The sequence below is a fragment of the Balaenoptera acutorostrata genome, chromosome 11 (assembly GCF_949987535.1).
Source record: "Balaenoptera acutorostrata chromosome 11, mBalAcu1.1, whole genome shotgun sequence".
Lineage (NCBI taxonomy): Eukaryota > Metazoa > Chordata > Mammalia > Artiodactyla > Balaenopteridae > Balaenoptera > Balaenoptera acutorostrata.
In genome coordinates this window covers 17,897,525-17,914,002 of record NC_080074.1, presented here as the reverse complement: position 1 = coordinate 17,914,002, position 16,478 = coordinate 17,897,525, and the positions used below count along the sequence as shown (strand labels likewise).

Here is a 16,478-nt window from a genome sequence, read left to right as displayed (position 1 = left end):
CATAGAGAACAGACTGGTGGTTGCCAAGGGGGAGGGGGTTGGGGGAGCCATGGAATGGGAGGTTAGGGTTGGCAGATGTAAGTTTTTATATATGGGATGGATAAACAACAAGGTCCTACTATATTGCACACGGTATTATATTCAATATCCTATGATAAACCATAATAGAAAAGAATATTTTAAAAAAGAATGTGTATATATACATATGTATAACTGAATCACTTTGCTGCACAACAGTAATTAACACAACACTGTAAATCAACTATACTTCAATTCAAAAAAAGAAATAAACCAATTTCCCTGGCAATGCTAATGTCAGTTAATGTGGAATCAATTCTTTCCTAAACCTTTTAAGTTTTGCAACAGGTTCAGACTAGATTCTTTCTTTAAAGGCTCAATGTTTTTCTCCTTTCTTTTCTAAACATAAAAGTTTTTAAGCATTATAGAATTCCTAGTGGTTCTCTAAGGATACAGGAAAGACGTTAGAATTGTGGCCTTCTAGACCTTTGATCTCTGGCCCTACAGGATGGAAAGCCCCTAATTTCAAATCTGAAGACCAGGAAGGTGAAATTTGCCCAAGATCACACACAGGTCGTTGCTCAAGTCCACTCCATGCTTTAGTTTATATAGCTGCTGGCATTGGAGCCTCTTAAGACATGGTTCCCACCTGGGCAGCTTTCGAATCCCCAGGGAGCTGGCCATACCCAAAGCAATCACTCTGGGGTTGGGCCCCAGCCCTCAGTGGTATTTAAAGCTCCCCTGTGAGCTGCCAGGATGGAGACGCATGGCTCCAGCAGCTGCCCTAGAGACGGTAACTCCCAGGGGAGCTGCAGATCCTGGGAGGCTGCACGGTGCAGGGGCTCAGAGCACAGGCTGCCTGGATGCAAAACCCAACCCCAGTTCCTAGCTCCCTGGTCTTGAGCAAGTTACCTATTCTCCCTGCGCCTCAGTTTCCTCATTCATAAGTTGGGAACACTAATGATACCAATCCCCTAGACTGGGAGGATTAAAAGTGGCTGGCACATAGTAAGTGCTCAAGAAATGGTAGCTAGTATAAACGTGGGCCTCTTTTTTGCTGTGGATGTGGTTTCTTCAGGGATTCCTCATGACTAGCCTTTCTTGTGAGAGTTTAGGAATTACTATACCAGAAGGAAATATAATAGAATCATAGCAAATCAGATCCCCGGGTTTTCCTCTCCCTCCCCCAATTCTGAAATCAGCAAGATGATGGCAGTGCCGCCAAGATGCTCGAAGGGGTCTTGTATTAGGATTTGCAAGTGGAGAACCTGAGGCTGGGCCCAAGCAGGCAGTTGTTAATGACAGATTCTGCCAACCCCACTCTCTTGATGCGTTTACATTTACCTTTTTCTCTGGGTTTCCATTCCTCTGCATCTCCTCCACCCGGGACAGTAAAATGGACCAGCTGCTCCTCCTTCAGTTTGGGTCCTTGTGTCTGAAAGAAACTGTAAACACCACAAAAGACGTTTTAATTTAAGGGAAACGTGCTTTCCTTCCTTTTAAGATGAAACGTAGTGAAGTTTTAAAGACTCAAACAGTCCCTAAATTTGGTACTTCAGCTAATTACAGTTGCCTTTTTTAAATGTCCAAACTAAAAATAGACATCTAAGTGAGAACGCAGGACACAGCCCAGAGCCTGTAGCCATGTTCACGGTTTCCTAGAATTAGCCTTCCTCTGACCTAATTTATACTTTCGGGAGATCAAAGGGAGGTGAGGGGAGTCGAGGTTGCAGCTGGAGGTAGACCTAGGAGTTGCCTGGCAGCAGATGACGAACTTGGCTCTGTGTTCTATAATTAAGAATAGCTTGAACTGGTGAAAGATGTTAGATTACAGTCCTTTCCTCATAGTGGAAAGATGTGGTTCTCAAAGTGTGGTCCTCGGACCAGCACATCAGCATCACCTGCTGTAATGGGCTGAATTGTGCCCCGCCCCCAGTATTCACATATTGGAGTCCCAACCCCCCAGTACCTCAGAACGTAACCGTATTTGGAGATAGGGCCTTTAAAGAGGTGACTGAATTAAATCGAGGCCATTAGGGTGGGCCTAATCCAGTAAGACTGGTGTCCTTATAAGAAGAGGAAGAGGACTTCCCTCGTGGTGTAGTGGTTAAGAATCCGTCTCCCAGTGCAGGGGACACAGGTTCAAGCCCTGGTCCAGGGAAGATCCCACATGCCATGGAGCAGCTAAGCCTGTGTGCCACCACTACTGAGCCCGCGTGTCGCAACTACTGAAGCCCGCACGCCTAGAGCCCGTGCTCCGCAACGAAAAGCCACCGCAATGAGAAGCCCGCGCACCGCAACAAAGAGTAGCCCTTGCTCGCCGCAACTAGAGAAAGCCCGCGCACAGCAACGAAGACCCAACACAGCCAAAAAATAAATAAATTTATTTAAAAAAAAAAAAAAAAGAAGAAGAGGAAGAGACACCAGGGGTAAAGATGCACAGAGGGCTGACCATGTGAAAAGGCAGCAAGCAGGCAGACATACGCAAGCCAAGGAGAGAGACCTCAGAGGAAACCAACCCTGCCCACACCTCCAGGACTCTGAGAAAATCCGTTTCTGCTGCTTAAGCCACCCAGTCTGTAGTATTTTGTTATGGCAGCCCTAACAAACTGACAACCTGGGAACTTGCTTAAAATGCAGATTCTCAGGCCCAGTCCCAGACCTACTGAATTGGCAACTTGGGGTGGATCCAGCAAACTGCGTTTTAACAAGCCCTCCAGGTGATTGCCACGCAAGCTCAAGGTTGAGAACCATTCACATGAGGTATTGGTAATACCTGGCAGAGCCAGCCCAGAAAAAGATGACACGTGGTCGGAAGTACGGGCCGGTCTGCTGAATATAAACTTCTTTTAGTAGTTTCTGGAGAAATCCCACTGGGATCTTTAAGTGGGACAGTGTCTGAAAGTGCCCTGTGAATGCTGAAGGGCCCTGTGGACACAGGTGATAGTGACGCGTGCTACTCGTCTCCCACGAAGAAAGCAACCCTCTGAATATTCCAGCATGGGCACACTGAATCCAAGAATCTCCCTCCTCGACTCAAATTTCTGAGCCCCCAACACTGCGTATATTTTCTGTCCCAAGCAATTGGAATGCTACTTCCTTCTGAGAACAAAAGCAAGGAGACTTAATCCCGTTTCCCCTTTTGTCCCTGCTATGAGGAAGCCCACCACCAAAGAAGATCCTCAATCACAGCCCTTTTAGTATATTTGTTTTTTCAGTTTTATGCTACACATATGTCCTTTGTTATGGTCTCTTCAGACACCTTTGAGAAAGGAAAGAAGAGGGGAGAGAAAGGGAGTGGAAAAGGAAAGAGATTGATCTCAAGCTCAGATAATTATCAGAACAACAAGCCCTCTTTGTAAAGCTGATACAACATGGTTGGAGAAGACATGTTTTCTTTCCGTGACAAGGGAGCAAGCTGTTCACCAAGGAAATGCTCTTCACTCCCTCCTCTTCCTGGATAGATGTCAAACTGATACTCAGGGAACCTGTTAGTTGCTGAAGAGTTGGGACCATTACAAAAGCTCCTGTGAACTCTGACTGGGGACAAGTATGGAAGTGACATGACCAGATCTGCATTTTCTTTAAGGTTAGAAATCACTGCTTACCTGATTACAATTTCTAACATGCGGTTGGTCCTAATAACAAAAATGGAGATATCTGCAACAGCCCAGGCCGCCATCCGAAATCTCTCCTGCCCCATCCTGGCCATGATGGTGAAGCATTCTTCTCTTCCCTCTGACCTGTCCAGAGCTCCCCTTAATCCAGGTTTCTTAAACCAAGGTTCAAGGGGTCCACAGATATAGCTCCCAGGGATCTGAGTTCTGAGAATTATATTAATTTTATATTTTTATTTTGTATTCTTATTTGTATTTTGAAAAAACGATAAAGCATTTCTGGATTATCAGGGCCACACCTAGTCCTGCCATGTGAAATTATGGCATATGTGTTCATTGATCATCTTGGTAGTAACGTGTAACTCAATTTTTATTGTCTTGGGCTCATTAGAAATGGGCAGAGACAAAAAATATATAAATGATGCATTTGGACCAAGTAAAGGTCAAGTGATATTACAGGGTGCTGGATTTTATAGTAACTAGAAATGAGAAAGCAGCGGGAAAGTTGAGCAGCACATAGAGGAGGAATGCCACACTGCAAAGAGCCTCTCCCGGCACAGACAGCAAGTGCCCTGTGCGTTTCTAGTAGGGCTTTGGTTCCAGTAAAACATCATCATCCGTCAGGTTAATGTTGTTCACTTGAATGTTTCCATTTGTTTTGGTCTTCTCTACCTAGTTTTATATTTGTGCATATTTTAGTACCATTATACTTTTAATAAGTTAAATCAACACTAGCCTGAAATTGTTTTAAAATAAAAAGTTAAAATAAAAACAAAATATTTTGTTAAAAAAAAAATCAACACTAGAGGCCTGGGTGAATTCCTTCCTCTGAGAAGGAATTGGGAATATGTCTCAGGATTGAGAATATGCTTATTCTCTTGATCGGTGCCCCAAAGTCCTCCTGAGGGAAATTGTGCTGCCTTATTGCAGCAGGTGCACCATTTGCCACCTAAACTGCCGTGGAGAAGGAGGAAATGGAAGAGAAAGAAACCACAATACCACATTCCAAAGCCCCTTTGAGTTATTTTCTGTCTCTGCAATTGGATGTAAAACGAACGACGCTGTGGTATCGTTTCCATTTTTCATGGCTCTGTGGTCCTGAGTGCAATATCATCTGACATGCTACCTCCCTGGGGATTCAAACGGCCAGAAAATTGTCTCCAACTGAAAAAAGCTGGGGAGAAAGAAGAAAGACCCCTTGCTTCTCTGCTCATTTAGCAATTTATTGCCTTCAAAACTGTCCAGTAGTGATTCAAATGGACAAAATTGATGGGCCCTTTTTCCTTCCTAGTCCTATTTCCTTTAGGACAGTTCTGGTTTGGGTTTGGTTTTTTAAGTGGCATGAATGCTCTTCTTAAGGTGATGAATACATCTGTTCAGAAATCAGGAAATGCAAAAGTCAGAGTTTTACCATTCAAACTAAATATTAATTGAACTCCATGACCTAGGGCTGGCCTGCAACAAAATTATAGAGCTGGTGAAATTTGTCTTTGAGTTTTCTGGCCTTCTTTCTTGGATTTATTTTTTCTTCTTTCATGAAGAATGCATAGGGACTTACCTGGTGGCGCAGTGGTTAAGAATCCTCCTGCCAATGCAGGGGACACGGGTTCGAGCCCTGGTCCGGGAAGATCCCACATGCCGCGGAGCAACTAAGCCCATGCACCACAGCTACTGAGCCCGCGCTCTAGAGCCCATGAGCCACAACTACTGAAGCCCGCGTGCCTAGAGCCCGTGCACCGCAACAGAAGCCACTGCAATGAGAAGCTCGCGCACCGCAACAAAGAGTAGCCCCCGCTCGCCGCAACTAGAGAAAGCCCGCTCTCAGCAAGACAACGCAGCCAAAGATTGATTGATTGATTGATTAATTAATTAAAAAAAGAATGCATATATGTTAACTCCCTTCAGTGTACCATACCTTGTCCAAATGCTGAACTAGACTTGATCTTATTGTCTAAATGCCAACCCATACTTTTTATTTGATTTAATCAACACCCCTGCAGGGTAGGTGGCACTATTCCCATTTTGCAAATAATAGAACCGAGGCTTAAAAAGTTAAGGGTCTTGCCCAAGCCTAGGTCTTCTGATTTCAGATCTTACCCACTTTCTACTGAGTGCTCTAATACTCTTTCCTTATTCTTCTATGTAAAAATATTATCTTATATAATGTTACCCTCTCTTATACATTTATATTTTATAACAATTTGCTCAAAGTTATGGGCTGAAGGCTTGGTTCCTGTATTAGTTCCCTAGGACTGCTATAACAAAGTATCATAAACTCAGTGGCTTAAAATAACAGGAGTTTATTCTCTTACAGCTCCAGAGGCTGGAAGTCTAAAATCAAGGTGTCAGCAGGGCCACACGCTCTCTGACGGCTCCACGCGTACACCCTTCCTCGTCCTCCCCTGCTTCTGGTTGTTGCTGACAACCCTCGGCATCTCTTAGCTAGTAGATGCGTCACTCCAACCTCTGCCTCTGCCATCACGTGGCCTTCTCTATGTGTGTCTCTGTGTCTCTGTATTCTCTCCTTATAAAGACACTAGTCATTGGACTAGGACCCACCTTCACTCAGTATGACTTCAGTTTAACTAATCGCATCTGCAAAAAACAACCCCGTATTTCCAAATAAGGTCACATTCTGAGGTCCCCCATGAATTTTGGGGGATCACTATTACAGCCTCTGTTAAAGAACGCTCTGACATCTATGAACAATTGGGAAATTTCTTTAGCTACAGAGAGGCCTTCCCCCTTTCCTATCAAGTTTCCCTGAAGAGATTATTAGCTGATTCATTCATTCACTCAACAAATACTTAGTGACCGTCTACTATATGACTGGCACTTTTGCAAGCACTGGAGCTACAGCCCTGGAAAGACAAAGTTCACACTTCATGGTACTTGCATTCGGCAGGGAGAGCCTTTGGCCGGTGTGGTATGAAGGTGTGGCCGCAAAGGGCAGGCACCACAAGGCTCCATGATTGATAGGCTCCAGAACTGGTTCCTCCTCACTTCTAGCACATTCTGCTAGTCTGAGCGAGTCACAGCCAGAGTCAAGGGGCTGGAGAAATAGACTCGACTTCTTGAAGGGAAGAGTGACAGTGTAGGATTGTAAAGGGGAATGACCATCAAGAGGGCAGTGACAACTCCTTCCAGATTTCCCCCAGTTGCTTATGAGACTAAAGTAGCAAGAGAACCTCCTGTTTGCTCATGGAACTTTCAGAACATTAGCGCTCTGTCTTGGTTTGCTTCCTTCCCTTGAGTGTGGAAATTTCCAGTGGTGATAGCATCTACTTCAGAGATTTGTTGGGAAGATTAAAGATAATGTATTTAAATAACCTGAAGGTGTGAAGGTGCCTGACACAGAGTAGCTCCCCCAGCTGTCTGCTGTTGTCTCATACCGGCTGATATCACCGTCACCACCATCGTCGTGGGAACCATGAGAGAAGACAGACACAGAGCCCTAAAGCAGGATGTAATGACTTCTCTCCAGTGGCCACCAGGATATCCCTCAGGTCCCCCATAAACTCATCAGTGTTCCTAACTTAAGCCCATCCCAACTGCCCTGTGCACATTCTAGAATGAATTGTACAGATTGTGGTTCAGAGTTGGAAACACAAGGCCAGCTTCTCGGGTCCCACCCGGGCCCTTGGCTCTACTGACTTGCCGGTGCAGGTGGTTTTAGGGGCGGGGGGATTTCACTGATCCCTCCGCATTCCCTACTCTAGACCACCCGCAGTCCAGCCTGGAGAGGGCAGTGGCTCTGTGGCTTTGGGTCCCTGTGAATCAAGGGGTCGCCCGACTTGAGAAAACCAAGCATGAAACAGACGGGGCACTTGTGCTGTAAAGGACGCTCAGTGGGGAGGGTGTTTAGAGGAGGGAATGATTCTTCCACTTGTGTGGCAGGGGTGTGTGTCGGGCCTTCGTGGATTATCCAGTTTATACCAGCAGAAAGGGAGAGGGAAGAATCCCAGATAGGAGTGGCTGGGCCCAACAGGAAAAGAGTGAAATCATTTGTTTCTTTGGAGCTTCCTTCAGTTCTAAAGGGGGCGGAGGAACGGGAATGAGGTGGGAGAAGTAGGTTGGTGCTGGACTGGGAAGGACCTCAGAAGACGAGTATGAGGATGGGGACCCCATTCATTCCGGGGTCAGGGACGCAGCCATGTCATCTGCAGCCCCAGAGTGGCTATTCCATAGCCCTGGTGCCCCAGTCTCTCTATAACGTTAATCATAATATTAGTATCTTTGATATTTAAAAGAAGAACCATACATCTGAAACTAACACAACATTATAAATCAACTATACTCCAATATAAAAGAAAAAATTAAATTAAAAAAAAAAAGAAGAGCACATTACACATTCAGGAGGGTAGATGGAGGCATGGCATTAAGCCAAACAACAGTAGGGTGTCACCACTCCATTGAAAGTCTCTGAGTCTCTGGGGTTGGAGACCAAGATGGCAGCACACCAGGGCAGTGTGGTCTCGTGTTGCCTATTCTAGGCGGTCTGTGAGAACTAGTTCAGATTGGGAGTGAATGGCCTTTAGGGGAGAAACCTTTGCTCCTGGAATTCAGAGGAGCGCACAGATTTTCCCTTTGTCCCCTACTGAGGCCGCCAGCTCTCTGGCCTGGTGCCTCTTAGGCTGTGAGCCCTTTAGGAAAGGGTTATGTCTCCCAGGGGTGCTGGGCAGAGTGCCTTGTACTTTATGAGGTCTGGACACATGTTTGAATGGATGGATCAGTGGATCAATATGGCAGAGAGGAAAAGCTCAAAGATAATAAACGTAAATACCCATATATTATGGTTCCAAGTGATACATGACCCAGATGTAAACTGCCTTTTGCACCAAAGCAAATGTGCTGACTAATGCAACAGAAGCCCAGAAGCTGGGGGTCTGGTTTCAACAACATATGGAGCTAGGTATTCAGATGACGTCACCGGGAATACATCCCCTTGTCTTTCTGCTCATCCTTCCTCTGTTGCCTTCATTCCCAGTCTAGTTCTCCCTGCATGGTGGCCCTCCCCCCCGTCCCCAAGCTCCAGGGTGCATTCTCTCAGCTCAGCAGCTTGAGAGGAAAGGGAGCTGAGAATGAAGGAAAGCAGGTTCCCAGATGAAAATCAAGGCACCGGTACTGAGGAAGCAGAAAGCAACAGATGTCCACAGTGATAGGCTTGTAGAAAAATTGGATCCCCTTGCTTTGAAATAGAGCAATCAAATGCCAGAACTCCATGCTTTCTTCCTGCTTTAATCAAGAAGACTGGAGGACTGGACATCAGATTAGAGTGGAAAGTGGGCAGCTTTGGTTGCCAGGCAGACCTGAGTTTGAATACTGACTCTCTCACTGTGTGAGCTCAAGCTAGTAACTTAACATCTCTGAACGTCAGTTCCCTTTTCTTTCCAGCTGGACTCTCAGCTCCATAAGGGCAGTTACCTTGTTGCGCTTTTTCATTAGTGCACCCCCAGTGCCTAGCAGCGTGCTACCTGGCACAGCGGCAGGTATTTGATATTGTTAAATAAATCAATAACGGTTCAAGTTTGTTGTACAGAGAAAAGAAAAACTGTATACATGAAGCTCTAGTAAAATGCCTGGCATGTAGAGGGTGATGGGTAAGTTATAGAGTTGGTCATTATCATTACTCTCCAAAGGAAGCATGGTGGAACACAGAACCGAAATAGTCCCCACAGCTGATGGAGAATTGGAAAGGGAGACAGGCCGTTTAGGTTGTCAGTGGCTGCCTTGGTGGCCCTCATTGGCCATCGTGTTGTGGACGTGGCCCAGTGTACACATCCCACACAAGTACTGAGTTCTTATTCTTCTTGTGTCCCCTCTGCAGCTGGAGCTCTCCAACACGGCCGTCCTGCACCAGATGCGGCGGGACCAGGTCACAGACACGTGCCGGGCCAACAGCGCCGTGAGCCGCAAGCGGCGGGTGCTGACCCCCAACGACCTGAAGCACCTGGTGGTGGATGAGGACCACGAGCTCATCTACTGCTACGTGCCCAAGGTGGCGTGCACCAACTGGAAACGGCTCATGATGGTCCTGACCGGGCGGGGCAAGTACAGCGACCCCATGGAGATCCCGGCCAACGAGGCGCACGTCTCGGCCAACCTGAAGACCCTGAACCAGTACAGCATTCCCGAGATCAACCACCGCTTGAAAAGCTACATGAAGTTCCTGTTCGTGCGGGAGCCCTTCGAGAGGCTGGTGTCCGCCTACCGGAACAAGTTCACGCAGAAGTACAACACCTCCTTCCACAAGCGCTACGGCACCAAGATCATCAAGCGGCAGCGCAAGAACGCCACACAGGAGGCCCTGCGCAAGGGCGACGACGTCAAGTTCGAGGAGTTCGTGGCCTATCTCATAGACCCGCACACCCAGCGCGAGGAACCCTTCAACGAGCACTGGCAGACCGTCTACTCCCTCTGCCACCCGTGCCACATCCACTATGACCTCGTGGGCAAGTATGAGACGCTGGAGGAGGATTCCAATTACGTCCTGCAGCTGGCGGGCGTGGGCAGCTACCTGAAGTTCCCCACCTACGCCAAGTCCACGAGAACTACTGATGAAATGACCACAGAGTTCTTCCAGAACATCAGCTCAGAGCACCAGACGCAGCTGTACGAAGTCTACAAACTCGATTTTTTAATGTTCAATTACTCAGTGCCAAGCTACCTGAAATTGGAATGAAGGGTGGAGGTGGGGAGAGGGGCGAGAATCGTGCTTTTTAATTTAAGATTTTTATTTGTCAAAAGAATTCTATGGATATTGGGTTATTTTGTAAATTAATATTTCTTTGGGGATGATGCTGCGAGCAGCATAGTGAGAATTATTTAAAATCCTTAGTAGGGAAGGACGGCTGTCTTTGCAGGGGACTAGGATGGGTGTCCTTGTTTTTTAGACATGAATCCCCCAACACTGTTTCAGAGGTTTCTTTGTGTTCTGGTGAATTCCATGAATTGTGCATCCCATAACTTCTAATTAATGTTATTTATAGTTATTTAAACATGGTCTCTGTATAGATTTCTTTTTGTGGCAGCAAGATTCTAACGTCTTTGCAGAAGAGATCTATGTTTCGTTCTGTGCTTGCAGCAGCTCGTGCAGGGGCATGAATGTTCTCCTTATTAACCGCTCAGAGAGTCACTGTGATAACCACCACTGTGCTGTCTGTTGATACCACCATTCTTGAAATTCTGCTAGAAATAAATAGAAAGAGGCACCTTTGCAAGGGACTGATTCCAAACTGATTTCAGTCGACCCAAACGTTCCTCACACGAAAGAAAAGTGATTTTTTTTTTAACCCAAGGAGAGAGCTGATTGTAGCTTTTTTTTTTTTTTTTCCCCACCAGACTTAGCAATCTGGTAGAATAGGCTTTTCTACAGAATTTTTTAACTGGCAGTGCCAGTTGTGATGAAGGTGAAGTGGCTGGTGCTTTACATTCAACAAGTATTTATTAAGCAACTACTATGTGCTAGGCCTAATTCTAGACCCTGCGGATAGAGCATTGAACAAAACCAATAGTCTTGGCCCTCAAGAAGCTTTACGTGGACGCAGAGTATCCAGCTTGACAATTAGCAAACCCCTGATATTCATGGACTTAACATGAGGTTTGGACTATTCACGAACAACCCCAGAAGGTTCAGGATCCCTACAAATTTGCATTTTTCTATGGCCCAAATTTGAAAACCACGTGCTTGGAACAGGCCACTTAACTTGGTGGTAATCTAAGCTCGTTGCCCAACATAAGAGATGACAAAAATGTTTCCTGTCATGTGCCCACTCCAGTTTATTGGTAGTATCTGCCTTTAAGCCCCAGAACAGATTTGCCAGGCACGGCATGGAAGAGTGCTGTGATTGATTAGTGATGTCTGCCTTGGGTGAGGGAAAGGGAATATTAGCCAACCGTCTCCTCCTGTCATTTCCAGCCCAGCTTTAAGGTCTCCACCTAGAAGTGTTGTTTTCTACTCTTTGCCATATAAAAGATTAAAATTTTGTGGCAGGACTCAGACATTGGAGGATTTGCAATAGCCTGGCATTTCTACTCCTTGTGAAGGTCAGAGGCGGACTGTTTGTACACTTATGCATATCCGCTCCTCCAAAGGCCAAGAAACCATCGGCGCCTTTGCAACCACCAGCAATGAGCAGCAAGGATAGCCTTCTGTGATGGTAACCCACGCCCTTTTCCTCTGGAAGGCTGGAAACATTCCATTCCCTGTTCCTTGCTAATTAACGTCTGCACATGCTTCTCATTTCCGATGCCTCCGTTGAAGTTTGAGCCATATCCCTCTTACAGCTAGTGTATGAGTTGGTAGCAGATACTGTATATAATAATAATAATAGTTCTAATAATAGGGGGTGGGGTGGGATGGGGTGTGGGTAAGTTTTGCTTTTTGTTTTTGATGCAGTGTATAGCACAGAGGGGAGAAGAATATTCTAAATGAACAAAAAATGAGTAACTTATTCACAGAAACTATTAAAATTGTATTGTAAAGCTCACAGCCAGCTCAGTGAGCAGCAGCTGCCATGTCTCATGGAGGAAATTATTTTACTGAATGTGAGTGAGGTGTGCACTGGAGAGGGTGGCCGAAGCTATTTATAAGATGTTGTGTACCTTCTTCCAAGCTCTCTCTCCTTTGCGAAGGGCATGTCAACTGTACCCTTGACGAATAGAGATTTATGCAATGTGTTTTACCAAGTAGAGTGACAGACTTCATCTGTCCTTGGAATTATTCCTGGACCCTATTTCCAGGCAGGGGACACTGTCCTCAGAAACCAAGCTTCTGCTAACGAAAGAGGTTTCTGGCGTTTCCTGATAATGTGCTTCAGAGAACACAGGTTTTCCCCAGACACAAGTTGGTGTGATGCAAAATAAGGGTTTTGTAGTCAGATATCCTTGGGAAACAAAGCTAAGTCCATTTCCTTTCTGCAGGACTTTTCAGAGCCTTGAATGTGTGCTGTGCATTGTGAATTCCCAAGAGCATCACTGATGGAGTCGGTGGCACTTCCTGACCTTCTGTGAGCGGGATACTCTCTTTTGCAGATCATCTCAGAGAGCTAGCGTTCCACTGAATATTCTTTGGCTAGGTTGCTTTAGCACATGTGAGGTCTTCAAGGATAAAAAACCGCTTCCCTGACACCCCGCTTCCAAAAACAAAACAAAACAACAATAAAACAGCACCGCAGTCTCCACCCGGTTTATAGCAACGAAGGTACTTTATCAAATGAATTCAACTTTTGCTTAAGTGCAATGGTTCTAATCCTGGATATTACATGGGCCACGATTCCCTCCCTCCCAAAGGGAGTGCCGAAGAGTCTTGGGCAGTGCTGACAGGAGGGATGGGGGAGGGGCACAGAGCCTCAGTTGGTCCCCCTAGTGCTCGAGCCTAAGGTTGCTCAGTGCAAGCCAAGAGAGCTCAACCCTTGCTGAATGCTCCTTCGATTCTATAGTCTGGAATCGTTCGGTGTTCTTTTTGTACTTTAAGTGGAAATTCACGTGGATTTCCCGCGTTTTGCATTTCCACATCTCATCCGTCTTTGATCAGCTGTGATGCCTTCTTTCATTCGTCTTCTCGCTCTAGTGGGAAAGGCTGTCCTTCAGGGGACGATACTGCGGTATGGTTTGGCAATGAAGGCTCTTTCTCCTCGTGTTTTGTGTTCATATTTTATTTTCTAATGGCATAAACACTTCTTTTAAAAAAATCAACTTTTTTGCAGAAGGTAGAAAGTACTCTGTGTCCTTGGTTAAAAAGAATCCATGGGTGAAAATGTGCCTGGGAAACAAAATTTCTTGGTTCTTTCATTCCTTTTCTTTTTTTTTTTTTTAAAGAAGACTGTTTGAAAACGCTTTCTACTGCATGCTTAGCTAGAGAAAAGTACAGGCAGGTGTCCCATCTCCGAGCCACTTTTCAGAGGCGCTGCTGTGTTTTCAAAACCAGGTACAGAGTAGTATTTACAAGGACATTCCTGCTTAACCTGTCCCTTTGGTTGGAAAACTCTAGAATATTAGCCACAGGGTTTGGATTCCTGCAGCTGCTTCAGACCCTCCCCCTTGCCTGCCTCCCCAGCTGGTCTGGGAAGAGGGGCAGTCTGCTGACCTGTTGGTGTCTCAGAGGGGACCTTCCTTCCCACCTGCCCACCAGGTGAGTTTCACTGTCCTGCCCGTCCACCTCTATGGCACAGGATGGCAACGGGCAGTGGAAACCGGTCGGACCAGTGTCCTGGTGGCAAAGGCGTGGAAGCACAAGGGTCCGATTCCCTATGGGTAGAAAATTCCCAGAACAAAAGCGAGTCCCCAGCATCCATCCTTAGCTGGTGGGGTCCGGACCATGCTGAGGTAGTGACTGCAAAAGTCCCTGTTCTAACCTGGCCAGAAGCCGAGGGACTCTGACCCTGGTGGGTGGGGCTCAGAGCAGATCTCTCACAGCCTGACCGTCCCCTACACACACACATGCAATCTGAGATGCCCCGTTCTGTACGATCCTGGGAACCAGTATCTCTTGCCCACTCATGTCAGCAGGACTGACCTCATCACTCCCGCAATGTTCCCACAACCAGTATTTCCTCCAGCCTTTTCCATCACAATCAACTGGACCCTATGAACAGGCAGCAGGATCTTCTACACCAGCTTGACCTCCGGCCGTTAACGGGCGAATTTCAGTCTGTTACCCTTTGTCAGGTACAGAAGGGGCTGCCCGTACTATTTTCTTAGGAGCGTGCTCAGCATGGCATATGGACATATAATTTAACATCTTTGTGGAGTGTGATTTTCTTTTTTTACATATTTGTGTGCAGTAGAGGGCCTGTTGTAGAAAACTCTCCCTGTATTTTACTGTACTGTTCAAGAAAGCTGAATTCCACATTGCCAACAAAAGCGTGAAAATGTTCATGAACCTTCCTCCAGGAAAAGCCATTCAAGCCTGATTATTTTTCTAAGTAACTTCAATTAAATTGAAGAAAGAAAAGAAGCTTCTCTCTGTGTATGGTTTGTTCATGGCTCACTGACAGAAGACTGCAGGGGTGGGCTGGACTGGGCTGTGTCCCTTAGCATGTGCAGGGCCCTGCTCACATGTATCGGAGGATGGAGTGGGAGAGACGCACATGCAGACCCCACTGCAGTCTTGGCTGTGGCAAAGACCTCCATAGACCCGAGCCCTTTCTGTTTAGTGGATGAATAGAAGTTTTCTTCATTCCTGTTTTGTCTGTAAATTCTTTGTAAAGCGATGCATTAGAAGGCCCACCCTGATCATGTAGGCTACCACCCCCGTGAAAGATAAGGAAACAGGCCCTGAAAGGCAAAAGGGCGTTGGTGGCAGAGCCGGTATTCAAACTTAAGTTGACGTGCCTTCAGAGTTGTGGCACTCGACGACACGCCTCTCTTAAGAGCCTGTCTTTGGTTCCGAAGTTGTAGACCTGCCCTTCAAAGCCCCGATTTTCCAATTCCTAATCCATTCCTTTTCTGATGTCATATATGGCTTCTTTCAGTTCCCCTGATGGACATTTTTAGCTTTATTGATAAGAACTATTTATTTATTTGTCAAAGAAGAAATCATCTCAAAGTTGTACCTCTATTTTATTGTACCCTAAGTTTAAAAAATGTATTATGTAAACATTTTGACATGAGAATACTGAATTCGAAGATACGTCTCATTTTTCAACCATGCCGGATATGGTGTCTGACATGTCCACTCACCAGCTGGTTCTCACCACCAGTGGCCTGGCTCCCACCCATTCCTGGTGTCATCAGTGTCCTTGCTCTGGTCCCCTCTGGTTGGGAAACGGCCAGACCATGGAGCTTAGTTTTCTGAAATGGATGGGAAATGTGCTTACTTCTTAATGTGGTGGGTGGCTATGACTGTTACGGCCTGTCCCTGTCTCACTTGGGACACTAAATGCACTAAACGTCAGTGGGAAGCAAGGCTGGATGAGGACACCCCCAGCCTTAGTTTACTCCCCATGGAGTAAGACTGAAATGCCCTCTTGTCAGTGGTCAGCTAATCATTATTTCTCATGGTGCCACAGGTGCCCTCTGGCTGACGCTGCAGAAGCTGCAGAAACCAAGGGGCCTGTGGCCCAGAACACTGCCAGGGCCAGAGGTCACTACGGATCCACCACCAAGTGAACAAAAATAGCGTCAGGAAGAATCATGAGTACCCAATGCCGAAGTATCCTTTCCTGGGAAGAGCGCTCCTTTCTCAAGTCATGTCTTTCCTACATTTTGGTGTTCAAATAACTTTTATAACGGTAGATATTAAGTGACATTAGAAAATACAAATACTGGCAATTTCATGTCAGCCCCCAAAGTCATTTCAGATATTTTCTCAGAAAGTTATGATATCCAAAAAGACCAGGAACCATTAGCCAAGAATGCATTTGAGGGGGCAGGAACCCGAGAGAGTTTAGTGGAGAACAGCACCCTGGGGAAATCCTTCCTGGGGACAATTCTGAGCTTTGCACAGCTGGTTCCCAGACTCCTGCTGGCACACCGTGGGTCCCTGGGGTCCTGGGATGACTTACAAGAAGTTGAAGACTGATCTGGTCTACATTCACCTGTAGAGAGTTTATCAGATACCTTGGGTCTGGGGTGATGGACATTTCCAGTATAAAACAAAAAAGGGACATTCTAGCAAGACTGACGTGAGAAAAAAAACCCAACCAAACAACCAACCTTTTCCCTGGTCCACAATCCTCTCCTAGAGCCAGCCTCATCCCCATATCGTAACAACCCATAGACAGAACAGTCAGAATGGAAGCAGCCTGCTGATTCCGAACACGTGGCTGGCTGAGAACTGTTCACAAACACAGTGCCTCAGTCTCTTTCTCTTTGAGACAAGAAAAACAGCAACATCTGAAT

General features: G+C 46.2%; 1 protein-coding gene across 4 annotated transcripts in view; it reads left to right on the top strand.

Moving 5' to 3' along the window:
* Positions 1–15,180, top strand: part of CHST11 (carbohydrate sulfotransferase 11) — a 281,187-nt gene extending 266,007 nt beyond the window's left edge. For 2 of the 4 annotated variants that reach the window (XM_057557416.1, XM_057557415.1), the window contains exon 4: positions 9,463–15,180. In XM_057557416.1, coding sequence (XP_057413399.1) covers positions 9,463–10,317 — 855 coding nt within the window. In that variant the 3' untranslated portion in view covers positions 10,318–15,180. The remainder of the gene's footprint in view (positions 1–9,462) is intronic. The other 2 variants (XM_007165752.3, XM_057557417.1) reach the window with 1 other exon arrangement.
* The last annotated feature ends 1,298 nt before the right edge of the window (positions 15,181–16,478 follow it).